The sequence below is a fragment of the Chrysemys picta genome, chromosome 11, assembly GCF_011386835.1.
Source record: "Chrysemys picta bellii isolate R12L10 chromosome 11, ASM1138683v2, whole genome shotgun sequence".
Taxonomy (NCBI): domain Eukaryota; kingdom Metazoa; phylum Chordata; order Testudines; family Emydidae; genus Chrysemys; species Chrysemys picta.
Window position 1 is genome coordinate 68237103 of NC_088801.1, and position 27574 is coordinate 68264676.

Sequence of the window (27574 nt, forward strand, 5' to 3'; positions counted from 1 at the left end):
GTTCAATCCTTAAGGGGGTCATTTGGGGATTTAGTTAGGGATTGGTCCTGCTTTGAGCAGGGGGGTGGACTAGATGATCTCCTGAGGTCCCTTCTAACCCTGATATTCTGTGATCCCGACCAAAATGAATGCAGCAGAGATGTTAGCCCCTGACAAAATGCTTACTTACAGGAATTAAAGCCCAGAAAAGGTCCTGAGAAAAAGAATGCCCAATGGGAGTTAGGCATCTGAATACTTTTAAAAATCTGGCCCTATGTTGCTTAGTGCAGTAGTTTTCAACTTTTCCATGCCCCAATCCCATGTTGCAACTAGCATCAGTCAAAAAAATGTTCCATCTAAACATTTTTTAAAAAAGAAAATAGTGTTTTTTTACTAAATGGAAATTTATTAAAAATCCATTTAAAAAACTGTTAATGGAACATACCCCTCCAAAAAAAAAAAAAAAAGTCAGTTTTGGGGTTCTCAGTGTTTTAATTTTTATCAACATTTTTTGGGGAGGGAAAAATTAACTCCCTTCCTCACCCCCATCTATAAAGAAAAGGAGGATGGTCATAAAGAAAGAGAGAGTTATTGTGACCCTCCTCAAGCCTGTTAATGATCCCCATGTTGAGAACCAGTGGTTTAGAGGATATAAAACTCAACTGACACTCGGGCTTGTTCCACACAGAAAACGATAGCGTTGTATCTCTCTTTCGTATGTAGACCTATATCTGGTTCTCTATTATACTGGTACAGAATTTGACCAGTCAGCTGTAGGAGGCTTTTATCACTTCCTCCACCCATGCAAAACAGATACAAAAGCACACACAATCATAGCTTATTTGAAGGCCACTGTTTAACGGAAGGACAAAAGGAGAAGCAAGTTTGCATCATGGGAAGACTTTTGCTGGAGAGTTTTTCTTGGGAAACCTGACTGATTTCTTTTCCCCAGGACTTTCAATCACAGGACACAACACAGCTGAATACTTTTAGCAATGTGGTTCAGATAAAGCAGTTAAGTGGATGATCGCAGCCTATGGAAAACAATTCCAGACGTGTGTTACTAGGTCTCTGCCTGCCTATTCAAATGACAATGCTCAGCTTCATATTCCAAATAAACATCTGGGGCCAGTTTTGCAAAAGAGCTCAGCTCCCATTTAGGCACCTAAATGAAGTGGGCGGATTTTCAGAAGCGTTCTGCACCCGGCAAACCCCAGTGAGAACAAACACTGGAACTTTTAGGTCTCAATGGGAGCTGAGCTCTTGGGAAAAATCCGTTTGTTTGTTTGTTTGTTTTTTGTAAACAGCGAAGGAAATTCAGGGTGGGATTTTCAAAAAGTGTTTTCAATGGGACTTGTGCTCCTAAGTCATGTAGATGCTTTTGAAAATGTCCAGGCACCTAAACTTATTTATTCTGAGGAAATGAATAAGATTAAAATGTCTTCTGCTTCTTTCTCTTTCAGACACACTGGGCCAGACTTTCAACAGTGACAACAGCCATTCAGAATACGACCAATGAGAGTTGGGCACTTTTGAAAGCCTGGTCCTGTGTGTAACTTCAGAATCAAAAACTGGGACACTTTTGTGTCCACTCTTTCAGGGTTGTGAAATACTCACAAGAGCCACATTCGGACTTTCTTTGATCAGCTTCTCTTGGGTCGGGAAAACACTTCAAGGAGCGGATCAAATCATAGCTATACCCAGCTGTTGTTACACAGCGCTTGTCATCAGTAGATCTCAAAGCACTTTACAAAGGAAGTCAGTATCATTATATCCATTTTACAGCTGGGAAAATCAAAGAGATGCTGAGTTTCACCTTTATCCTGTGCGTCCCTCAGTCCCTTGCTTCCAGCCTCTCTACGGTTGTGGGAAGCAAGGGACAGAGGAACTGCCAGGAAGTCCCTTTCTCCTCACACCAAGGAGCCAGAGGAGGTGTTTTGCAACGAACTGACTGGGCCACTGACACTGTACTGTCGTCATTAACAAAACTGTGAGAGGTTTTGCCCTTGAACAGTGATTAGTGGGAAACATGACTCCCTACGAGCCTGATCCAAAGTCCCATTGAAATCAATGCAAAAAACTTCCACAGACTTCAGTGGATTTTGAACACAGCTCTGTGTGGCAACAGTGAAACAGGGCTGTAAAAACACCTTATAGCAGGGTAGCCAGAGGTCTTGAACAAACATTTTGTACCCCCAACGTTTTGATTGATGAGGCAATTGATGCCTCCTGAAAGGAGTAGCAGGATATCATATGACGAACCAGGACTGACATGGTAATGTTCGATGTACTGTCACTTTAACAACGTGCTGATTCCTGTTCTTAGGGGCACACACAGAGCTCCTATGGCAGTCAATGAAAGCCAAGCGTGCATGCCAGCAATCAACATTTAGATTGAGATGTAAAAAGGCGGTCTAAGCAAGTTAGGTTCCCAAATCCCATTGAAATTCACTCTGAGGTGCCTTTGCAAAGTCATAGCCTCAGACTTTTGCTAGCAATGTGCCAGAAGGGCACACACCTTTTCAATCAATTAAAAAAGGAAAGCAAGAGAACTCCAGCCACATTAAATTGTTTCCAAACACCCTGAGAGTTAAACCTCTATTGGAAAGCGCTGGGAGAGAATTCATCTGCTAAGGAGATCACTGCATGATCAGCTGAATTCTCAGCCCCATCATTTTGCTTATTGGGTGCCACATGGCTGGAACGAACTGTTCCTCTTTAGGTGATGTCTTTATATGTTGCTCTAAAGGAGGGGAAAAGAGTCACTTCCAAGTCCATAAAAAAAGCATCAAGGAATGACACTTACTAGTCGTTTGCTCTCCGGTCAATGGCTTGCTCTCCCGGCCCTGGAGCACTGCAAAGACCTTGAAGATATAGGTCGTTCCAGGTAAAAGGTCAGTAACCTCAGCAAAGTAATTCCTGGTAGAAGGCAGTTTCTGTCCATGTACACCAGGGCGGTTAACCGGGATGACTTCCACCCGATAGCCAGACACTGTGCTCGATGGGGGGGTCCATATGATGGTGATTTTGACATCGGTGACTTCCACAAACTGTAGGTCCGTGGGTGAAGGAACATCATCTGACAGAAGAGAAACATCCAGTAAGACAGAGGGATTCCTTACAGAATGGTAAAGGTGACTCCAAGAATAAGGTGCGGAACAAGGAAGAAGTGAGTTCTGACTGAATAACTAAACTCTTACACGTTTGACTGAGACCATTTACACAACAGAAAATGTCAAATAAGCCCTATCTTAACAAATGATTTTAAGAAAATACCTGAGTCTACTGTACATCTGAAATTACACTGGGTGGCTGAGAAGATTTTAGTCTAAGATTTGCACATGGATTATTTTGTTGGCACAAAAGAAAAGCTAAAAAAATCAAATGCGCGAAGCAGCAGAATGTCAACTCCGTACAGAGCCACAAGTTAATACCCCTCCCCCAATTATCCAATGACTGGAAACAAGAAGCTATTTTGCTAATTAAGAAGAAAAGGCTTTAAAAACCAGCAGAATAATTGGAGAATCTATACATTAATTTTAAACCCAATCCCTTTATAATTAAACTACAGGGTGTGACCCCAGTCTCACTGAAGTCAGTGGTAAAACTCCCATTGGCTTCAATGGTGCAGTATCAGAGCCATTGTGGAGTCTTATATTCAACTGAGGTTTTGGATTACTTATGCAAATGAGTTCCACGTGATGCCTTATGGTTAACCAATACAAACATCGGTAATTCTCAGACTATATGGATGACAAATTATAAAATCATTGGACCTAGTTTATTCCTGGCATTGTTCTCATCGCAAGAATGTCTGATTCCACTATCACCACACCGGCCCTAATTCTTTCAGAACATTTCTTTTTGGTTCAGTTATACAGCCAAATTGATTTCTTTTTTAAAATTAAGGGCAATTTTAAAAAAAAAACTGTGGGTGCCTATAGTTAAGCTCCCAAATCCATAAGTACTGAGCAATTTCCACTCCTAATGACTTCAGCAGGGGCTCAGTACCTGAAAAAAAAAATCTGCTTAATTATCCAGGTATTTAAATATGGATCAGGGTACCAAACCCTAGTCACCTGAAATCTGAAGTATCATGGCAACCAGATACCCTTTCAATGCTGGTAATATGATCTCGCAAGAGAACCTTCATGACGACTTAGAAAAATCTGTTGAGATTTTCCCTTTGCCTAGACATGACCTTACAACAGAGATCAGCCTTTTGACTGGCCTGTCATCCTACTGCTAGGAATAGGCAGCAGGTTTAAAACAAATACAAGGAAGTTCTTCTTCACGCGGCGCACACTCAACTTGTGGAACTCCTTACCTGAGGAGGTTGTGAAGGCTAGGACTATAACAGCGTTTAAAAGAGAACTGGATAAATTCATGGTGGTTAAGTCCATTAATGGCTATTAGCCAGGATGGGTAAGGAATGGTGTCCCTAGCCTCTGTTTGTCAGAGGATGGAGATGGATGGCAGGAGAGAGATCACTTGATCATTGCCTGTTAGGTCCACTCCCTCTGGGGCACCTGGCATTGGCCACTGTCGGTAGACAGGATACTGGGCTAGGTGGACCTTTGGTCTGACCCGGTACGGCCGTTCTTACGTTCTTATTAGTATTATTGATTCTTTGTACTGCAATAAGCACCTAGGAGTCCTAGTTATGGATCCCATTGTACTTGGTGCTGTACAAACACAGAAAAAGATGAGCTCTATGTAAGCGGTCTTGTGTTGATCTAGCTGTGGAAGTGTGTTCACTTAAATCTGGCTCCCACCGACAAAGTTCCTCTCTGCGCCGATTTAGTATTGCAATGTCCCCAAGCGCTGTAGAGTCATGGTGGATGGAATTAGCTCCACGCAGTGTCAGCGTAGACACTGCGTTGCTTACGTCGACACTTCCTGGCTTTCGGGAGCCAGCCCACAACGCACCACGCTGACGATACAATCAATATGAGCGCCCCTAGTGAGGATGTGCACCCCATACACAAGGAGCAAAGCGTGCACACACAACAATCAATATGAGCGCCCCTAGTGAGGATGTGCACCCCATACACAAGGAGCAAAGCGTGCACACACAACAATCAATATGAGCGCCCCTAGTGAGGATGTGCACCCCATACACAAGGAGCAAAGCGTGCACACACAACAATCAATATGAGCGCCCCTAGTGAGGATGTGCACCCCAGACACAAGGAGCAAAGCGTGCACACACAACAATCAATATGAGCGCCCCTAGTGAGGATGTGCACCCCAGACACAAGGAGCAAAGCGTGCACACACACACAAGTGATTTAATAGCCGCGGGTGCTGTATGCCGACGTAAGTTAGGTTGACATGATTTTGTAGTGTGGATGTGGCCTAAATAAGTATTAAGACTCTGCATCCCAAAGTGGTCATCTTTGATTAGCAGAAAGCAGCATTTGACTTTAATATGTCAATGTTTAAAGCTTGTACATGAGCTAAACATTGGTGAGGTTTTCAGTAAAGGCCACTCTTGATTATATGCCCATTCAGAGCCTTTGCTGGTGGTCCACTTACAGCTAAAGCTGGGCTCTAGAGGCTGCATTTTTCTTTTAATTTGGCCCTGCTGCATCTGATAAATTGCTTTGGAATGAGCAAGATCCCAGGAAGCATGCTGGCTGTTACCTTTGGATGGGATGCCCGTGGTTTCCTGCTGGATAAAGACAGGAGTACTCTCTTGATTTTCTTCCACTGCATAGATGGTGATGTTATACTGAACCCCAGGCATTAAGTCACTGAGAGTCACAGAGGTAGCTGTGTCAGGCAAGTTGAGCTCTGTGCTGCTACCTTCCACTGATGGGGTATAGACAATTCGGTAGCCTAATGTGACAAAACAGACATGATCACCAGACGCAATCGTTACCACCAGCACAAGGAACTGTAAAAATAAGAAATAAACACATTTTCCCCCAGGGATCCAAAAAACACCCCTGAACTTTTAAGAACATGCTTCCCAGGTTTGTTATGGGGATGACGTGGGGGCAGACAGAGGCCATGGATGCAGAGGATAGTGGGGTTGTGGTTAGTCAAACCTGGATCTGCAAGTGAACCCGCAGAATCAGTTTGCACCCAGCCCACTGTAAAACCCATCAGCAATCAAACAGGCACCTTGCAGCCTGCAAGGTGCATCTTATACTCCCCATTTGTCTGAAAGACACTTTCCATGTGGTGTCCCAGGGTGGACAGAATTGCTCATCTGCTCTGTTATGCTTTGTATGTTCCTCTCTTCTGAATGTCAGGTTTTGCAAACATTCCCTCAACAGTTTAAAATAGTTACATGTAAATGAGGCAGACCTGTGATGGGAGCTTGTGGTCTGCTCCAGCTAACGACAATTGAAGTGTCATCAACTTTATCCACGTTATGTTTGGGAGGTGCATCAGGTGCTGTTTAAAAGAGATGAAGGGAATAACAGATGAGAAAAGCAAGTGAGGCCAAGACATGTCCGAACGTCTGAGAACAATCCACAGAATAGAGATTTCCAAAGCCAAGCACCACATCCCAACATGTACCTGTTGTCTGGGAAGTAGACAGGATCAGATTCTGTTCTCCTTCTTCTGAGATCTGATAGACGTTGACGATGTACTTACGTCCAGGTAGCAAGTCTGGGATGTTAACGGAGGTGGCTGTGCTCGGGAGATCTTTGCAAAAAAGAAAATAGAAAAGACTTAGCAACGGTTGTTTTTTTCTCACCAAACAAACCAACCAAAAACTCTGGGTTGGTTCTGTTGAGTCACAATTTTCTTGTGAGAACATTTGTTTGGTCTGAGCCTGCCCATCACAAGCCCCACAGAGCCTAGGACAGTTCCCTACAACTGGCAAGCTACTTAGAAGAGGGTCAGGGCACAGACTAGCCAGGGAAGAGCAGGTCAGCCGTAAGGTGCCGTGGCAGGTTTGCATAGCAACCAACTGCACTCTGCCTGACTTCGGCCACTGCTATGAGTCCAGCACTGATTTCACACCAACTCACACCCTGATTTTCTAGTTCTGTCAGGGAGGTTTTGAAAAATTATCTGGGTGGTCCATGCATAATTCATGTAAAACATTCAGAGGGGGCAGCAGCTGAATGGAAATCAATCAAAGAATGTCATTCTTTCCCTCATATTCTTTTCCGGAGCATAACTCCTGGGAGTGTTTAAGCACTATCCTCATAATGCCCCCTGTGAAATATTACCATTCCCATTTTACAGAGAGAGAACTGAGAAACGGAGAGACTAAAGTTGACCTGCCCACAGTCACACCCAGCAGAGAGAGGGATGAAACCCAGATCTCCTGAATCCCAGCCCAGGACTTTAACCACCAGACCATCCTTCCCAGCCAGTCTAATATGCTGATATAATAGAATGTGGAGATCTCAATGGAAAAAAAATATGAAACAAGAGTTAGTCAGCTCTTGAAAAAAAGGACGGTTCTAAGAATTCACCCAGATATAAGAGTAGGAGAACCAACTCCCCGCCACGGAGCTACACAAATCTACCCCGGCCGAACAGGTTCAAACATCTGGCTTACCAAGATACTGCGGCTCATCCCCCTCCTCGCTAAGTTCGTACTCAACGCGGAATCCTGAGACAGTGTCAGAGGCGGAAACCCAGGAGACTACAAAACTACTTGCTGTAATTTCTGTGACCGATTCAGAGGTAGCAACCACAGGAGAAAGGGGAGTTGTCTCTCCTGAAAGGGTGTTACCTGCAGAGGAAAAAAAGATGGGGAGAGGTCAGAAGGTTTTATTTTAATTAACAAATTCCAACCCAAAAGAAATGAAGGGACAGATCCTCAGCTGGGGTTAACTGACATGGCTCCATTGTCTTTAGTGGAGCTCTGCCGATTTACGCCAGCTAGGATCTAGGCGTACCTATTACCTTTCTAAAAGGGTAAGTATGCAGTGTGGCAAATAAGCAAAAAAAACAACCAAAAATACCCACCGTCTATTATAATATCCACAGAGGATGCAGCTGAATTTTTAACAGGAAACAAATAACTTAGGGAACGACCTACAAGGAAGTAAAGTGTAGGAAGGCAGCTGTATGAAAATATGGTTTCATACTGTTACTTACTAGAAATAGGTGTAGTACTAGTGGTGGTAAAATCAAAGCGGGTGACCTCTCTATGTCCATACTGCTGCACGCTGATGAGCTGCCCTTCATACAACACCCCAGGTTTCAGGCCAGAGATCGTGTGGGAGTTCAAGTGACCTGGGATGGTGGCTTCTTTCCACGGCACTCTCTGGTTTTTCTAAAAGAACAAAGACATCCAATACCATGAAAGAGACCCCCAAGCCCAAGAGCAGAAATCTCGAATTACGCTTTTATATGGTAGCCCATCACTGTGGCATCTGGACGCCTATATCTGTGGCAGGACTCATATCAGGATGAACAAAAGCCCTTGGAAGGAGGAGGGGCGGGCAGGGCGGCCCTCCAGAGGCATTTCGCTGTGGTTAATTTATAATGGGATACTGGGTAACAATCCTGTTAAAATTAGGGATGTGCCCTGAGGTTTTAATGGTTCTCCTTTGAAAAGGTTTAAGCAGCAATATATACCCAGCGATCATTCAACAAGCTAGAAAAGTCAGCCAGCAATTCTACAGCAGATACAATATTTGGAGATCATCCAGTAACACACTTGAGCTACTAGCTCAGTGGTTTGAGCATTGGCCTGCTAAACCCAGGGTTATAAGTTCAATCCTTGAGAGGGCACTTAAGGATCTGGGGCAAAATCAGTACTTGGTCCTGCTAGTGAAGGCAGGGGGCTGGACTCGATGACCTTTCAAGGTCCCTTCCAGTTCTAGGAGATAGGATATCTCCATTAATTAAATTTAAAAAATACCCTCTGAAAACAATCCTCAGCAAGATTCTTCCCCTCTGACCCACACTTGATTGCTACGGGAAATGCTAAACTAAATCCCCACCTTTCTAAGGTCAGGCCCCCTGGTGTTTAAAGACCATTTCATTAAGGACCTGATCCAAAGTCCATTGAAATCAGTGGAAAGATTCCGACTGACTTCAAGGGGCTTTGGACCAGGCCCTGATTGTTCTCGTAATGCCAAGCGGTGGGCAAGCACCGACATGTTTAATGGATGAGTAGACATCTGTAATGAGTGTTGTCTGGGGCACTGTCAGACAACTCATTTGCATTGGTTAAAATGAATCATTCTTAAATATGAATAAGCCAGCAAGCTGCGGCTAAGCAGTTTTGGCTCCGACTTTACAGAAGAAAAGCAATGACTTATGTTTATCTAATCTTCTGCCGGCTGTTTACATCTTTGTATCCTGCTCATTTTTACCTCCTCGTTAAGGTGATACAATCTATCCCAGTTGTTCCAGTAATATGTCCATGGTACAAAGCCAACGTTCCCTCCAAATAAGGAAACTTTCATAAGGATTTATACTATTCATCCCACACATAATCTCCACCTGCCTAATTTCCTAGCATATTTGCTAACTCTGCAGGTCCAGATCCTCAAAGATATTTAGGCCCCTAACTCCCATTGAAATCATAAATTCATAAGCACATGGATCAGTTCTGCTCATTCACAAATATCCATGATCACTGTGCATGCTTAGATAATATTTGTCACTTTTAATCCTCAGTGCAAGTGTCCTCTACAGTAGGGCAAGATCACTGAATTAGCAACTAGACCTGAATGAAAACGTCATCTTTCCCCTCCCCCCCCTCAAAAAATGCCCTTTTTTTTTTTAATTTTAACAAAACGTGAATTTTTATCAGGAAATTTCTGTTTTCGTTTGCATTTTTCAGGTTTTCATTGGGAAAAAAATTCAAAGCCCCAAACCAAAAATGTTTTGATTTTTGGCTTTTGAGAGCTTGCATGGATGTCAGGAGCTACAAACACGGATGATTTATATTATAATTGAAGGACGCACTTACCGGTTTCCATCGGAGAATATACTTGGAAATGTGAGAGGATTCGGGTGCATTCCACTGGATAGGATGGGAGTTGGGATGACTTGCACTCTCAGTGATAATCACTTGCACAGGACCAGTGGCACCTGAAAGGGAAGTTCCCCATTTTAATTTAATTAAGGAGTTTTCCCCTCTAGTTTGCTATTCAGTGCATCCAAAATTTATTAATCAAAATGCATTTGCTTGTCCAATATTATTATGAAGGTTTGAAAGAAATAGTTTTTCACTCTATCCCCCAGGCTCCACCACTTGTTATAGCAAATGCTCTGGTACACCGATCTCTCTTGCTCTAGGCATCAGCATTTGCTGTCTGGATAAACTTATGATGGAAGAATTGTGTCTGTGATGGAAGACTTGTGTCATAAGTGGTATGGAAAGAGACTTGCAAAACAGAGTCAGATCGTTTGGCAGAGCACGGGGAATAAGAGAACTTTTTCAACATGTGCTTATTATAAATGAAGTTTTATCAGTTACTATTCACTGCAATTTGGGTTAATTTTTAAAAGCAAAAGAACTCTGCTAGCTTAAAGCCTCATCCTGCTCCATGCTAAGAACCTCTGGCAAGGTGCTGAGGATTCTCAATGCCTAAGCCTAAGCCAACGGGAGTTGGGTATGTCCGGCACCTTGCTAGACTGGGTCCATGGAATGCTCGCCCAGAATTAAAATTGATCTCCACAGCTAATCAGAGTCTGTCCCAAGGCAGGATCAATGTCCTGAGAGCGGCACAAGGCAACACTGTAAAATCAGGGTGCTTCAGAATGCTGGAGAATCTTAGATGCTGACCAGCTGGAGAGAAGGTCAACAATATGGCCAACGCCAGCAAAAGGTTAAGAAGTCTCTTACATGTACTGGAACAAAAACAGAACTAGGGGCAAAATAAATTTCCATATAAAAGAGCTACATTTTTGTGGAGATGTTTACGGATAGGTTAAGTATCAGGGGGTAGCCGTGTTAGTCTGTATCTACAAAAACAACAAGGAGTCTGGTGGCACCTTAAAGACTAACAGATTTATTTGGGCATAATCTTTCGTGAGTAAAAACCTCACTTCTTCGGATGCATAGAGACTCTATACATCCGAAGAAGTGAGGTTTTTACTCACGAAAGATTATGCCCAAATAAATCTGTTAGTCTTTAAGGTGCCACCAGACTCCTTGTTGTTTTTACGGATAGGTTGTGAACCTCTTATTCAGGAAATAGCACCTCCATCCAGAGGTGAAAGTAAACCGGTCCGGTCTGGTACGGCATACCGGCAAGAGCCAGTACGCCATGCCGGACCGCACTGGCTTCCGCGGAGGGGATTTAAAGGGCTCTGGGCTCCCCGCTGGGAGCCCAAAGCCCTTTAAATCCTCCCTGCAGCTCCGGCAGCCGGGCTGGGGCCGGGAGTTAAAGGGCTCAGAGCTCCCCGCCGCAGCAGGGAGCCCAGAGCCCTTTGAATCCCCCCCGCAGCTCCAGCAGCCGGGCTGGGGCCGGGATTTAAAGGGCCCGGAGCTCCCGCCGGCTGCCGGAGCTGCGGTGGGGATTTAAAGGGCCCGGAGCTCCGTGGCGGCCAGAGCCCCGGGCCCTTTAATTTGCCCCTGAGCCCCGGGGGCTCCCAGCCTCCTCTGCAGCTGGGAGCCCCAGGTTGATTTAAAGGCCCTGGGGCTCCCAGCCACAGCCGGTGCCGCAGGGCCTTTCAATCTTGAGAGGCCCCGCCTCTTCCGGTTGAGGCCACGCCCCCCTCAGGACTCCAGCAGTACCGTTAAGTCCTGTAAGTTACTTTCACCCGTGCCCTCCATCTCTCAGTGGGACTAGGCCCATAACATCATACTATTGTGTGGATAAAGACCCCAGCCTTAGGCTTCAAAAAAAAAAAAAAAAAAAAAAAAAAAAAAGGAGGGGGATCTCTAACAATCTCCATTACATTTAGTCAAATGATACATTCTTCCATCTTGTAGGAAGAGGCAGTTTTTCTGCTAATGATTGAAGATCATCAGTTAAAAGACTATGCATTTTACTGCCTTAAGCACCTGAGTGGAGGAAAAGCACGACTTGCACACACATGCCCACAAGCCAACCAAGAGCCTGGAGGTTTAGTTGCAACAGAGCACTTTTGTAAACTCAGAGACCAGATTCAGAAAAGCACTTAAGCATGTATTTTAAGTGCATCCCTATGCAGCAAAGCACTGAAGCACATGTGTATGTCCCACTGACTTTAAGCAAGTGCTTAAGTACTTAGTTGAATCAGGACCAAAGATGCTAATGGCTTGCTCCAATGCCCACTGGAGACCAACAGAAAGGCACCCACAATTCCACTGGGTATTGGATCAAGCTCATAATTCACAGCACCTTTTGGTCTTGTTTATGCTCCCTTCTCCGACTCCTCATCCCTTCCCCTGAACTATGCTGTGAAAAGCTTTCAAATAAATGCGGAAACTCTCATCTGGTATTACACTAGTGAGTGTAAGTTCCCAGGGAATCCAGCATTGAGCCATCTGACTCTGCGGGATGATCTGTTATTTTAGCCATTAAATCCCCCTTGCCCCACCCCTTTTTTTAAAAAAGATTTCCTTTTATAGTTTGTTTGGATAACAGTGTAACATACATACCTGCATATACTTAAAAAGACTTCCAGCCAAACAAATCCATACCCACACAGAGAATATTTCAAAGCCTGTCTAACCCCAAATCTACATTCAGGAACTTTATATTTGATTTATGTGCACATTTCCAGGCACTCTCATGTCTAAAGAAAACCCGAAGCCTTGGTTTCCAGTCTAACGGAGTGCATATTTCACATAACTCAGCGAGATGTTTGTTTTAGAAGTCTGAGGAGTCAATAAGGCTCAGTAAGAAACTCAGCAAAGAAATCCAGAGGGCTGTGTCCCATTCTTCCCTTCATTGGCAGTCCTTAGTTCTACCCTCCAATTCCTGTTTTTTCTCTCAGATAGAGTTCATTTGTGAGTCTGATTATGTGTCTAGAGAGAGAGGGGAAGGATGGGTAGGACCTGAGGTACAAAGGCCCCGACCCACAAAGGTATTTAGATTCCTATCTTCCACTGAAATCAACAGATGTTAGGAACTTAAATACCTTTGTTGATCTGACCCAAAGAGACTATGTAATTTGGCCAAGGACACACAGATTAGGGCACTAGTTTGGGATTTGGGAGACATTGGTTCAGTCCCCTGCTGTGCCACAGATTTCCTGTCTGACCTTGGGCAAATCACTTCAGGTATGTCTACTCCGCAAAAAAAACCACCACCACCACCACGCAGTGCTGAGTCTCAGAGCCTGGGTCAACTGACTCAGGCAGAGGGGTCTCCCGCTACGGGGCTGAAAATAGCCGCGTAGACATTCAAGTTTGGGGTGGAGCCGGGGTTCTGAAACCGGGTGTGTTTCTCAGAGCCCAGAGGCAAACATCTAGATGGGCTTGCGCTAAGTCCCCTGACCGGAGCTCTGAGACTCACTGCTGTGGGGGAGAGGGGGTTGTATTGTAGACGCACTCTTAGTCTCTTGAGGATGAGCCTCACATCCTTTCCTACCTCACAGGGTTGCCATGAGGATAAATCATTAAAGATTGTGAGGTGCTCAGGTTCTATGGTAATGGGGGCCAGGGCCGGCTCTAGGCACCAGCAAAACAAGCTGGAGCTTGGGGCGGCACATTTTTAGGGGCGGCATGGCCGGCGCCAGAATGCCGCCCCTAAAAATGTGCCCCGGCCGCCCTAGCTCACCTCTGCTGCTGCCGCTCGCGCGCTGGCTGATTCGCGCAACGCTGCTCGGCCTCCCTCCCAGGCTCTCAAACCTGTCTGACCTCGGGCTTGACAGCCTGGGAGGGAGGGGGGGGACTCCGAGTGGCCGTGGCGCACACGCCGCTTCTCCTCCTCCCTCCTAGGCTTGAGAGCCTAGGGAGAGGAGGCAGGGCTGGGTATTTGGGGAAGGGGCGGGGTTGAGGCGGGGCCGGGGGTGTGTGTGTGTAAGAAAAAACGGGGGGGGGGGGGGGGGGGGGGCGGCCAAAACTCCTAGAGCCGGCCCTGATGGGGGCCATACAAGATGCAAGTGGATCTAAAGAACCCACTTTGGCCAGAGCCTGGAGAAGTGGGGCCAAAGCTGCTGCTGGGTTGTCACGCCCCTTTCATGTAACTGGGTGGAGAACGAGCAGCCTGTGCAGGACCACTGATTCACCAGGGGGCTGGAATAAATGGGCTGAAAGGCAGGTGATGACCTCTTCCCCACATCCCCAGTTGGGATGAAAATTCAAAAATCTCAGATATGTTCACGAGCTACAAAATATTTCCGTTTTTGTCAGTCAAAACATGGTGTTTTGATCATTTCAATACATAATTTTAAAAATGTCTTGGGTGTTTTTGTTTACTATAATTAGCTTACATTTCAAACCAAAACCTGATTTCAAACTAGAAACCTGGAATTTTTCATTCCAAAAATGTCAAATGCCAACAATTTTAAGTGGTTTATTTCCCGCCCCCCAAATTTTTGAAGTGAAAAATTTGTCACAAGCTAACAGTTCTCTAGAAAAACTTCAGTTTGGATGAATTGGTATTTTCTGATGGAAAAACATTTCATGAAAAAAAAAAAAAAATCCTGGCCAGCTCTACTTATGAGTACTAACTTGCCAACTACTCACAGATCATTTTATTCGCCTCAAGACAATGTATGTATGTAAAGTCTATTGTTTTGCTTTATCTGTGTTTTCACAAGGATTCCATTTATATAAACTAAAAACACCACTATGCACAGTTACATCTTCACTGCAACATACTTTTGTTATTAGAGCATGCTGTTTTGCCTCAGAGAAATTTGCGTGATCAGACAGTAACTACACAGGTCCATAAAATATCAAAGTGGTCCAATGGTTGTTAACTGAGTGCTTACCTTTTTCTGAGTCTTGCTTTATTAGCAATTTTTCTGCCAATAAGCAGAATGGGAAGCATCTTGTTGATGTAGAAGAAGTTATGCACTAAAATTACTCTGTCAATTTTAATGGAGCTACTCAATATTTATGCCAATGTGGAAGCAAGATCTGGGCCAGTGAACCAAACAATACATAGAGAGTGGAACTGGTTTTCTATAAATCCCTTAGTCAGAGTGTTTGACTGTAAAGTTTTAATATTATTTAAATTAAGGCCCAGTGGGAGAAGCAACCTTTAAACAGAAAAGTTGGTGCAACGGCTGCTCTTATCACGTTATGTTCAAGGAAATACAAAAGAACAAACCAGCAAACAGAGACATTGACCTGCCTCTGAATATTTCCTAGAATTGATTGGGCAAAGGAAAGTTCAAAAGTTTTGTTCGGGGCACCTGCCATGGTGCATTTTGCTTCAGCAGGTGGGTTGAGTACGAAAGGTCTGGCCATACATGGTATAATAGCCTCAAGCAATATATAGATAGTAGATAGATTGCAGAGCTATAATGTCAGTGAAACACCAAAGTGGAAATAAAACTACAATGGGTCAGATTCTAGTGTGAATCTAGTGTAACCCCAGTGAAGCCAAATGAATGACTCCAGATTTTCATTGTGATCAGTCTCTGGCCCTCCATTTGTAAGCTTGACACTTTCTTGTGTCCGCCTTCAGGTGGAAACGGTTCTGCTCTAAAAGAAAACCAACAGGAATTTCCTACCATATTGGGAGCTGAACAATTGCAAACCATCCACAGGCAAAGGAACCTAGAGAATTCAAACCCTTACTTGCTCGTTGTATGTAGGGAAAACCACCTAACCTTATTTGACGTTGACAAGGATACAAAAGGACATGCAGATTGCTAAGATCGGCAGAGGAAGCAGGCTGGGTGTTTACCCTGTGCTCCGCTCATGCAGCCAACCCCATCCTATCACACTAAACCAGAGCTAGTCAGGAGAAGGTGTTTAATCGTTAGGATTCTTACCTGGATAGGTCTGCAGAGGTTGACAATGCCACTCTCCAATACCCCGGCCGTAGCAATAGCACTGGTATCTAACACCATGAACATACTTCTCCCACGAATCCCCAATTTGATAAAAGGTCCGGGATTCCGAATCCTGGCACTGGTCTGAAGGCATGAAACAGGTACAGGTAAGTGTCAAATGTTGACTTAAATGAACAAAAAACCAAAACCAAAACGTTGGGTCAACACACAGGAGAATGATGAAGAGGGAAAACACGCTGCAAACAGTGTTACTGCAAGCATTACTCAAAGGGGCAATAGAAGTCTTACTTCAAAACTAGAGTACATAGAAACTCATCCAGACCCTAGATTTACTACTGCAATGGCAAGTCAGATGTTTGGGTGTTAATTCAGCTGTGGTATGTTTTGGACCATGACAACACTCCAAGGACAGGCTCTGATCATGCAGTCCTTCCTCCCCCTAAAGTCAATGGGAGTTTCTCTTCCACAAGGAGCTGGCCAACAGATATTATTTTGGAGCCTGGTTCTGCTTCAGCCACTGGGCCTGTTCTTTTCTCATTTAAAGCTCAGTCTTGTTCCCATGAAGTCAATGGCAAAACTCAGGTGTAAACTCTAGAGTAACACCATTCGCTTCAACACACTGATTCCAGACATAGGTGAGTGTAACTCACATCTGAAACCGGCTCAGTAGAAGTCTTATTGATGGACTGCAATGAGCATTAAGAATTTGAAAGAATAGGGACTAGGTTTGGAGAAATCAATGACAAAATTCAACAGACAGCACCTTTAATGATATTTTCCAACTCATTTTAAAACAAATTTCTTTCCTTCTTTCAAAGGAGCAATTTTCAAGAACTTTATGATCTGATCTCTAGTAAATCCGGGCAGACATACAATAAATAAAGCAGAATTTAACCACTAGTCCTTTCTGAACTGTTGCCAAAGAAAACATATTAAAGTTCTCTTGGGGTTGGTAATCGCAGATCAAACAACTAAGTCTTATCATCAGATCAGAGTTCGTTTTTTTGGTCAGAAAAGTACAGAACTACGATGGTTTTAACTAAACTCTGGCATGCTATTAACACGTGCACTCTTAGCATTGGCCTGCTCTCTTCTTGTTTGGCTGCCCAGTATAATAAGGAGCCAAATAAAATAAGTTTAGTCCATGGTAAGGTAATATTTGCTGGTGCAATCTTCCATGCTTTTCAGTTCAGTCAAGAGACCAGAAGATTTCCGCAAAGCAGAGGAAAAAGAACAATTTACAAGGTAGAGTTTAGCATTACTGGCTTGCTCCACACAACAGCTGATTGCATGAAATCTGAGGTTCCCGCTGAACGCCTTATTTGTCAGAATTCCGTCCAATGAGTAGCTAAAATGACCAGTTACCCCGTAACATTGGCAGCTACTGAAGCTAGAGTGTGTTATAGCGTAGGAATACTCCAAGGGAGGAATCAGTAAGGAGTAAAGTTGCCACTACCTAGGGTTATTGCAGATATTATCAGCTTCTCCCACTACACGTCAGATCGGCTGAGTTAAGTCAAATTCTGCTCTTACTCACTGCGCTGCAACTCCTCTGAAGTCACAGTCACTCCAGTTTTCTCCTAGTGTGATCGAGGGCAGATTCTGTCCAAAGATGTGGCCCAAATTCACCCATCCGCCCTATCACACATTTCCTTGTTATTGCATAGCTACAAGTGGGAGCAGCTGGGAATTAACCTACCGACAGGATCACATTTCCATCTCCCACGACCCTGGCCAAAGCATGTGCAGTTCAGCATGTGTCCTTCTTCATGACGCTTGTGGAATGTCTGGTTAACATCATAGGTGATGTCATCAACGATACACTGGTCTGATTGAGAGAGAACATGATACTTCCCTCAATGATTGCTTTAAATAAAAAAAGTTACAGAATACTTCTTCCGCTGAACATATTCTACCCCTTCCCCATTAGTGCAATGAGACTTATTGCCATGAAAAGCTATAGAAAAGAGAGACAGGATTGCAAGTATCTGTCAGAGATAAGTGTGATCTTCCCAGGATAGGATTATAAACTATGATCCCCTGTGTCCACTTGTCAGCATTGATGTTAATGGGACTACTTGTGTGATTAAGGGACGCTTGTAGGAAGGAGGTTTGCAGGATCCAGGCCCAAAGTATTTAGCCTTATTTAAATCGGGTTCCCATGGCATGTGGATTATAGCACATGAAACAGCAACTAAAATGACATATTAAAAAAATCACTGGGTTTGCGTATAAAGGGCTAGATTGTGACATTCTTACCCGTGCTGAGTAGCACTTTACTCCTCACTGATTTCAGTGGAATAAAATACTACTCGGTGTGAGCAAAGGTATCACAATACATCCCCAAATGTTCTCCGCACTTTATTTTGCTTGGTAATTGACGACACTTTGTTGTAACCCCAAGAGAAGAACTGATGCATTATATGCTCAAGTTATTCCTCGTACCCACTGATGCATGATGCAGGGCCAGATCCCCCAATCAACAGAGCGATGGCAATTTATACCATTTCATAGAATGTCAGGGTTGGAAGGGACCTCAGGAGGTCATCTAGTCCAACCCCCTGCTCAAAGCAGCGCCAATCCCCAACTAAATCATTTGAGTACTTGGCCCTAACCCTTTATCCTTAAAGCAATCTGGTCAATAACAGCTAGTTTAAGAAAACAAGCAAACCTGAAAACCCCTGTAGAAGCGAGTTGCTTTGTGAAGCAATCAACCATCATAAATATGGCCTGTTATTTGTGGCAGGATTTAGCTGCACTGCTAGTAGACAGGGCATGGAATCAGCCTCTAAAGACCGGTGTTCGATTCTGGGTCCGCCACAGCCTTCCTGCCCTTGGGCAAGTCATTTAATCTGTGCTGCCCCTGTTACCCATCTGTAAAATGAGGCTAGTACTTCCCTGCCTCACGAGTGTGTTGTGAGACTAAATCCCCTGGTGCTTTGTAAATGCTGAGATATTACAAGAAGGCCCACAGAGGTTTCCCGACAGCTGTGATCTATCAGGGGGGTTGAGAGAACCCACACCCTTTAAAAAAAAAAAAATTATTTCCCTGACTAGGTTACTTCGCTCTTTTCAGCAGAAGTTGCTTTAACCTGACAGTTTCCTTTCACTCTCCCCCCATTTCCCCTCAAGACCCATCCTTCAGAGATCACAATGCTGAGCGCTGGCCAGTTAGGCAGAGTTAGAAGGGAGCTTTACTGAACAGCAGGTCCTTCAGCTGTGCATCTCTCACCGTTCCGCACAAGACGCATGGAAAACTTCAAAGCCCTTGAGAGAGCCTTTCCGTATAAATTATATCCCATTTCAGCAGTGGTGTTAGCGTCCTTTCTTGGCTCTCTGACAGCACCCTCTGCTTTTTCCAGACATGAATCCAACACTGTAAGTAGCTTTAGGATGATCAAATGTCTACGCTTGCCCCTTTGAAGTCCTCTTTTTTGGTGCGGTCTACGCACTTCCCCACTTGGGCTGCTTAAAAGAAATCTCAGTACTGTCCTGCCAACTTTTCATACAGATTAGCCTGCAAAGGTAATTCAGCCTACACAGAGGAATTAAAAACCTCACTGCAAAATAGCAAAATAAGACTGCACTGCCCTTTAACCCCGCCTTCAAGCTTCAGACTAGCCTGGGTCTTTACACAGGGGAATAGCCTCAATTCAGCAACCAGAGTAGCTGTAATGGTGCGGACCCTTAAATATAAGCAAGAGAACGCAGGGATGTGCGTTGATCAAGCAAATAGAGGTTTAGTGAGTGCTGAATTGGCACTATTCCTGAATGTAAACAATATCTGGATCTTTGTACAAATATCCCTCCTGCCTCCACAAGGGAGACCTGTTGAAGTAGAATCGTTTTTGGGGGCTGCTCTAATTCCCAATGAAGTCAGTGGAAAGAATCCCTTTGACTTCAACGAGAGTTGGATCACGCCTTTGGTGCATAAATTAAGACACATACCTCTAAGCTGGGAGTATGCAATGCAGGTCCATTCGCCTCGGCCATTTCCGGCGCAAGTGCATCTCATCATATGGCCCATGTCGTGCTGTTTGTCCCACTGGTCTCCAACACGGTACATGACACCTTCATTGGTTGTGCAGATTTCCTCATGGGCTGTTCAAGAAGTGTGAGGGGTTTTATTTAGAGTTACAATGAGCACAAACATTCATATAATCTGCTATACACATTCCCACAGTGCTACGGGCTCCATACTCTAATGTGGGGGGTTTATGACCTCACTAGGTTTCCAAATCCCACTTTCACTAGGTGCTGATGTTCTCTAAATGTAAGTCCCTGACATTAGTTTATTCACTCTAAATCAGGTCTTCCTACCTCCAAACCTGTTCGGCTCTAACTACAGAGACTGTGTAGTTATGGATGGCTGTGCAAAGTGGGTGTAAAACCCACCACTGCTGGCCACTCACTTTACACAGATGTAAATATCTATGCAAGACACAAAGGGAGTGAAGACCCAGCCATGCTGCCTTTAAAGGACCACAAGAAAGAGGAAACTATCACCTAATTGTCACTTTACTTTTTGGTAGACAGGAGTGTAGGAAGATGTCTTTTGTTACAAGCCTCCTACCAAAATATACGTTCATCACCATCCAAAGGAAAATCATGGGCCAGACCCTCAGCTGCTGTAGCTGTGTTGAAGTCTTTGGAGGTATGGCAACATACATCAGCCGAGGACCTAGACCCTATACTTTCACCTAAATTACCTTTTCTAAAGGATTTTATGTCCTGGCCGAATTCCAACACAGGTTGGACATAAAATTGCCGACATAAAATTGCCTTCACATTTTCAATTAGATGTGGTATTCTTTTTTGCCACTTCATGTCTTAAAGTGTCACATCTCATTCCTATGCTCTGTTTAACATGTGCTGGGTTCCATCCCAGAGGTGGCTGCATTTCAGTGGCGGGTGGAATGATCCTTGTATCTGTCACCTACGTCACAGGATGCGGTGGGGTTCAGTTAATGTTTGTTAAGATATTGAGATCCTCACATAAAAGGCACTGCTATAAGTGTAAAGTTCTCTTTGCTCCATACAGAATTGTATGTACACGAGCAAATGTAGCATGGGAGCTGCTGAGTTATAAAAGGTTTGCTGTTTAAAATGGGTTCTCATAGCTGCCTTGTGTTCTGATCTTGCAGGAAGTGCTAGTGCTCTCTGTTGCCTTAGATCTAAACACACACAACTCCTTTTGACATCACTGAGACTGGCATAAACTGAGACCTGCATAATTGCCACGGTAACAGACTGATGTTAGAAGCACAGGGTCATCCGTAACGGCAAGATATGGCAAGAGGAAAGGATGAGTAGCGAGGAAGAAGGCTTCTGCAGATATAAGGCCAGATCCTCTGCTAGTGTAAACCTCTGTAGTGCCACTGACGTCAATGAAGCTATGCCAATTTACACCGGCTGAGGATCTGGCCCAGAATTATCTGCAGCAAATGGGCAGAGTAAATTTCTTTCTATTTGTAATACCAAAGTCACTGGTCAAAAAACCCCTTTAAAAGCCCTAGAAGAAACTTGAATTGGACTACAGCTACCTGGAAGCCACTAATGACTGAAAGTTCACCACAGTGATGGACGCAGCTCAGTGGACACTGAGGGCTCCACATCCCAATTGCATTTCATGGGCCACAGTCTGAGAACCAGTGGTCTTAAATAGAAACCTCAATGACTGGTCTTGAACAGAGACCAGCCAGAGATCTTCCCACCCAGCACCACCATCCACAACTTACCAGCCATAGGGCAGAAGCCAAACTTCTGTTCAGCATCGTAGTTCTGGGTGGTTCCGCACCACTTCATGTTGTCTTTCCGTCCCTCAGAAGTACAATCAGTGTAATTGCGGTTGTTATACAGGAAGGGGAAGTGGCACAAGGCACCATTGGAGTTGCCACCCCGGGTTTGGACCAGAACTACAGAAAGCAGGAGGAGTAAAAGAAAGATGTATCTGAGCCGGCATTTTCCTCAGAGGATCCAGGAGTTGTTTCAGAACACAGCACGAACCCTCAGTTTGCATGTGCCCCCTTACCAGAGTACCCTTAACCCTCTTTTCTGACGGAGACTAATTTAATCATGTAAATGTAAACTTTGTGAAAAGTTGGTCCACATTCAAGGAATTTGCAAAACCCAAAAGCACCCACCATCCCCCATGCACAGATGTGGAAAGAGTGGGCCTGGCCACGGGAATCATAGAGGAGTAGGGAAATCCGACATAGGCCTGCTGTGCCAGGGAAGCATCGGCATTGGAATCGTAACAGCAGCTTCACAATGCGCACAGATTCCCCTGGCAGAGAGGCATCATCTGAGGTCTGCTTTAGAGTTTCTTTGCACCAACAGAGTCATCAAGAACAAACAGGAATAGGAAGAGGGAGCTGGTCCAGTGAGTCAAATATTCTCTCCGTTATATGAGAACAGGAGTACTTATGGCACCTTAGAGACTAACAAATTTATTTGAGCATAAGCTTTCGTGGGCTACAGCCCACTTCTAGCCCATCAAAGCTTATGCTCAAATAAATTTGTTAGTCTCTAAAGTGCCACAAGTACTCCTGTTCTTTTTGCGGATACAGACTAACATGGCTGCTATTCTGATCTCCGTTATATGACATCTGTACAACCCCATGGAAGTAAATGGGGCTGGGTGGATTTAACTGAGAGCTGGGCTGTGACCAAGGACTTTAAATAAAACCTCAGCCCTTAGGAAACAGTTGCAACTTAATGATGTAGAAATAGCCAGGAAGAATGAAGCCTTTGCTTGCGTCCTCCTACACTGAGATTTTCTCAGCCCAGAGTGGAGCAAAAGGGAACTCTTAGACACCTATCACCAATGCAATCCAGAGCAGCTGAATTCCATAAATTCTCTTAAAATAGAACAAATGGGACATGATGGAAAGGGATGTAGAGTTTCATCTGAAGGACCCAGAAGATATTTAAAAAAAAACAAACCCATGCGAGTGAAACACTACTCAAAAACGACAGATCTGAGAAGTAGTATTTTACCACTTTACTAAATCTACCAATACATGAATAACTTCAGCCGCGCTTCACTTAGGGTCAGATCCAGCAGAAATTCCCCTGTCTGGCTGCTGTCTTATGGAAGGTCCATGGGCTTCCAGAACATTGCCCTTCCCTCCCCACCCCAGCTGATGTAGAATGTTGCGTTAGCCATGCCACAGCACCCCTTCCCAGTGGCAGATTAGAATTGCTGCTATATAAAGCAATCTGATTGGGGAGTCAGGATTGAGGGAATGACATCAGAGGATTGCACAGATGAGACTCCGGGCAGTGTCCTACCCTCATGGCCTAATATGGGCCATGGCTCTTGTCTGACTGGTTGAAATTCAACCAGCCAAGAGAGGTCTAAAGGTCCCTTGGATCAAAGACCGTGAGCTATACTCTGTTTTAACAGCTTCATTTTTAAGGTCAAGTAGGGAGAGCAATAGAACACAGATTTTCTTAAATAAAAATGCTAATCTGGGCCCTTTCCCATACAACACTACAGGAGGAGGCCCTCGCTAGCTAGTTAAAGAAAACCCTCAAGGGCAAAAGGATAGTCATATAGTTCCATCATTTCCTCCTTTTCCCTAGCTACTCCTACTTCACCAGGGTAATTGACATCTTCTCCACATCCCAGGATTGGGAGTTTAATGTTTGCAAGATGCAGGGAAGATGGGGAACATGTTCACAAGAACTATTCACGCTCTATCATTTTCATCTTATCTTCAGATGGTGCAAATCAGCAGCTTCAGTGGAGCTGTGTCCATTTAGACCAGCTAAATCTGGCCCAGACAGTATTTATATTCACCATACCCAGATACTAGAAATTCAACCTATTTTTCCCCAATACATTTCTCTAGACAAGCTTACCATTTTGTTCAGTACAAAAGGAGTATCTGTTGTCCTGTTCGAAGTTGGAGGTTGTGCTGCACCAGAAGTGTCCATCCGAACGACCTTCCGTGGTGCAAGAATAGAAAGTCCTCCCACCATAGGTGAATGGCAGAACACATGGCTCCCCATTAGAATTGCCACCATAGGTTTGGGTCACAGCTTTAAACCAAGCAAAGCACAACATTACATTACGGCTCAGTGTCCCCACTCCAGTTCTTTGTGCCCTAAAGTAACTCTAGCTTCACTGGACCAGATCCTCAGGTGGTACAAATGGCACTGACTTCAATTGTCCCAGGCCAATTTTATACCAGCTGAAGATCTAGCCCTGTAACATCATCATTCAACCTACATCCTCCCCAAAAAACATACTGCTGCAACTTAGTTTGAATAAAGTTGCTAATTCTGCATCCCATGGCTTTATTCTCCCACTGCCGTAGGTATATAATAAAATGGGAGTTACTTCTGTCCTATAGAACCAGGCCCCAAATAATCAAAACCAGGAAGAAATTCTGATTCTTTCCTTTCCCTTCTCCAAGCCCCTTGCTGTTCCTCATTTTGCATGCTCTTCAGAGCACCTTTCTTATACATTCCCCAGGATCCTACTTTCTAGTGAGGGACAAAACTCCCCATGGGGTTTTCTCTCCCCTCAATGCACATAGGAGCCATGAAAATTCAGACACGTTATGAGTGTTGACCTAGGAGAGTGTGTCCTTATGTCTTTAGAAACTGGGCTTCACTACAAGTGAAAACAACAGCTGAAATTCTCTTAGTGCCTGATGCACTGAAGTCAGTGCGACTCTTTCCAACGACTTCAGTGGGCTTTGTATCAGGATCTTAGTTCAAAGGCTGCACCAAAGACACTTATGTAGTTAAAATCCTTTTGCATGTTTGTCCCAATCCCGCAAAGCACTGAAACACTGACTTCCATGGGACTACTCACATAGTTAAAGCGATGCACTTGCTCAGCGCTTTGCTGCACTGGGGCCTTGATTTGTCTAGGTGTGAGCATTAAAAGAAAAGCTCATACCTGTCTCCTGGCAGCTGACACCATTGCCCAGGCAAGTACAAAGCATCTGTTGGCTGCCCTGCGTCTTGAGCCACTGCATCCCAACAGAGTACACCACCCCACTGTCAGTAACACAGTGACCGTATGGCTGAGGCTGAGGCTGGGGCTGAGGCTGGTAAAGTGCAGTTCGTACATCTGTGAAGGTTGAGGATCCAGATCCTACGGTAGAAAGTGTTAGAAAGGAGGGAATAAGCAGCAGGCTTTAAATCCAAAAACAAGGAACAGAAAATCTAGGTTAAGTGCTATGATGTTAACATTTAACTTTCTTAGGCATAATTATCTGCAGATATTTTTATGAATCGCTTTCCGTTTTCATAACATTTGTTTGCTCTTCAATTAGTAAATTTCAACAGTAAAAAAAAAAAAAAACCTCTAGCCACGCTAATAATCCTCCCCAACCAGAGCGACTGCACAGCCAACAACTGTGACTAGAGCAGGTCAAAAAATGCCAGTTTTTCACAGGAAATTTTTTTTGGGGGGAACCCCCAAAATTGTAAGATTTTTTTTAAAGTTTCCTATGAACATGTTTTTCTGTTGTGGATGACAAACTGAAATAAAAAATTGAAACCAATGAAGAAAGGAAAGGAGGAGGAAAAAATCCCAAACTGAAAAACTGGGTGGTTTGGTTTTTTCCCCCCAGTTTTTCCACCAAAAAACTGAAAAAAAATCTCAAAAGAAACCAGTTTTTTCCATGAATCGTCTATTTTGGGAAAATGCCGTTTTCCAACAAAAAATATTCTCAAAGGAAAATTTTCAACCAGCTTTAGTTAAGAGTAAGATGGAAAGAGACTCAGAGGCCTCTTCTGCACTTGGAAACTTTTGCTAAAAATTTCCCACTTTTCCTACCACCAGTTTAGCTCCACCTGCAACAGCCAATATGGGAGAAAAAGTATAGGCAAGGCTTTGACAACCATTGGAGTTTTAAAAGCACAGTATGGTTTAGACCTGCTCAGAGCTCTGCTTTAAGTGCTAGAGGTTTCCCGGAGTCTGTCTATACCAGCATTCCCATCATGGAGTGGAACTGGTGATAGCAAGAGTAGGAAATTATTAACACAAAACCTAGTATACCCACCCCAGGGGAAAAGCTAGATTTACACATTAAAAGCAGAACTAGGTCATTAAAAGGACAAAGAACCTACATTAAGATGGGCTTCAGAAGCTGAATATGTTGCTATAAACCTAGGACAGAGGACAGTGTATACCAGGAAACTAAATAAACACCATACCAAAAATCACAAAGGATCTGACATACAAAATACAATTTAATACACAAGTGCCTTGTTGACGTTTCTACATATTAAAGCTTGAGCATAAGTGGATGTGTTTATCTTGCCAGAAGAATAGTTTAACTTCTGACATCTACAAGATATTCAAGTTTAAATTCGGGACATTTAAAATAAGGCACCCTGTAGAAAGCCTATAGCTCAGTGGTTTGAGCATTAGCCTGCTAAACCCAGGGTTGTAAACTCAATCCTTGAGGGGGCCATTTGGGGATTTAGTTGGGGATTGGTCCTGCTTTGAGCAGGGGGTTGGACTAGATGACCTCCTGAGGTCCCTTCTAACCCTGATATTCTATTTCAAAAATATTAACCCAAAGTGCCACATTTTCAAGATATAGCCTATATTTATAGGTCCATAAATCAGTGCATGCTATTTTTTTGGCACCTTTGAACATGCACATGTTCTAATCTGCATGTGCAAATCTCTTTTGTGCATGCAAACTGTGTGTAAATGAATTCGGTCATTTGCTCATGCACAAAAGATGATAATGTTTAGTCTCCTGTCAAATTTTGACCTTAAATATTGCACATCTTCCTCTCGCAAAACTCTTGTTAACTTTGACAAGATTTTTGCCTAAATCAGTGCTGTGTGATTCAGCACAAAATCTTTTGTGTGTGACTTGTACTGTTCAATGCCCCCACTTACCAATAAGATTTACCACTTACCAATGCCAGGAGTTTGCACAGATGAATGCCTTTCACATTTCCACTCGCCTCTGCCGTTACCAGTGCAGATGCACTGAAGCAGGTTTCCTCGGTTATCCTTCTTGCTCCAGGTATCTCCAATTCTGTATGAAGTCTTGGTATCCTGATCATTGCACCTATCTGCAGAGGAAAGGAAACATTTATAACAAAGGAAGCAAGGCTTAGTTTTTCCTATATTTAGCAGCATGCCCATCACAAAAGGAAAGATACTGGGTCTTTTGTTGATATTCCATGATTAATCTTCCACAGTACAGTTCGTCTTCCACTACCAAGCTCCATCACCCCTACCAAGGTAGCCATATGCTTTCAAGCCCTGACTCTATTGCAGAAAGGAACATGCTGGGAAGCCATTCTAAAACATTGGATGAAATCCTGGTCCCATGGAAGTCAATGGCAAAACTCCCATTGATTCCAATGGTAAAAGATTTCACCCAGTGATTTTAAACATTCTTTCGGATAGCACCTTTTTGCTCCCAGTGTGGACAAGGCAGAATGTGAAACCGACTCCTGGGTTACTGCCCGCTCTTGCTAATAGTTTTCAAAACCATTTTAAGCACCTTGTTCCTTGTGGGGAAAACCCTGCTAAGCTGAAACCCGTTTTAATGTTGTTTAATTCTAAACAGTTTCTGAGAATGGTCATTGCATGCTGTAGACAGGGCCCAGTTGAACCTCATGGGCCTATTTCACATGAAAGGAACTAAATCCTGTTTGATAGGCAATATCTTTGGGTCAAATTCTTCACCCAGAAATATGCAATATGAATCCTGTCTTTAAATAATCTACCACCCGTGATGAATTGAGCAAATAGGTTCAAATGATA

The 27574-nt window shown here is 43.9% G+C and overlaps 1 protein-coding gene across 8 annotated transcripts in view; it reads right to left on the minus strand.

Annotated features, from left to right (window-relative positions):
* Window positions 1–27574, minus strand: part of FN1 (fibronectin 1) — a 69667-nt gene that overhangs the window by 33223 nt on the left and 8870 nt on the right. For all 8 annotated transcript variants that reach the window (XM_065561094.1, XM_065561090.1, XM_065561093.1 and 5 more), the window contains exons 6-19: window positions 26716–26874; window positions 24731–24928; window positions 23683–23862; window positions 21555–21731; window positions 19765–19917; window positions 17516–17644; window positions 15796–15939; window positions 9881–10002; window positions 8053–8230; window positions 7508–7684; window positions 6511–6639; window positions 6295–6384; window positions 5626–5820; window positions 2786–3058 (exon numbers count right to left, since the gene is read on the minus strand). In XM_065561094.1, coding sequence (XP_065417166.1) covers window positions 2786–3058; window positions 5626–5820; window positions 6295–6384; window positions 6511–6639; window positions 7508–7684; window positions 8053–8230; window positions 9881–10002; window positions 15796–15939; window positions 17516–17644; window positions 19765–19917; window positions 21555–21731; window positions 23683–23862; window positions 24731–24928; window positions 26716–26874 — 2304 coding nt within the window. The remainder of the gene's footprint in view (window positions 1–2785; window positions 3059–5625; window positions 5821–6294; window positions 6385–6510; window positions 6640–7507; window positions 7685–8052; window positions 8231–9880; window positions 10003–15795; window positions 15940–17515; window positions 17645–19764; window positions 19918–21554; window positions 21732–23682; window positions 23863–24730; window positions 24929–26715; window positions 26875–27574) is intronic.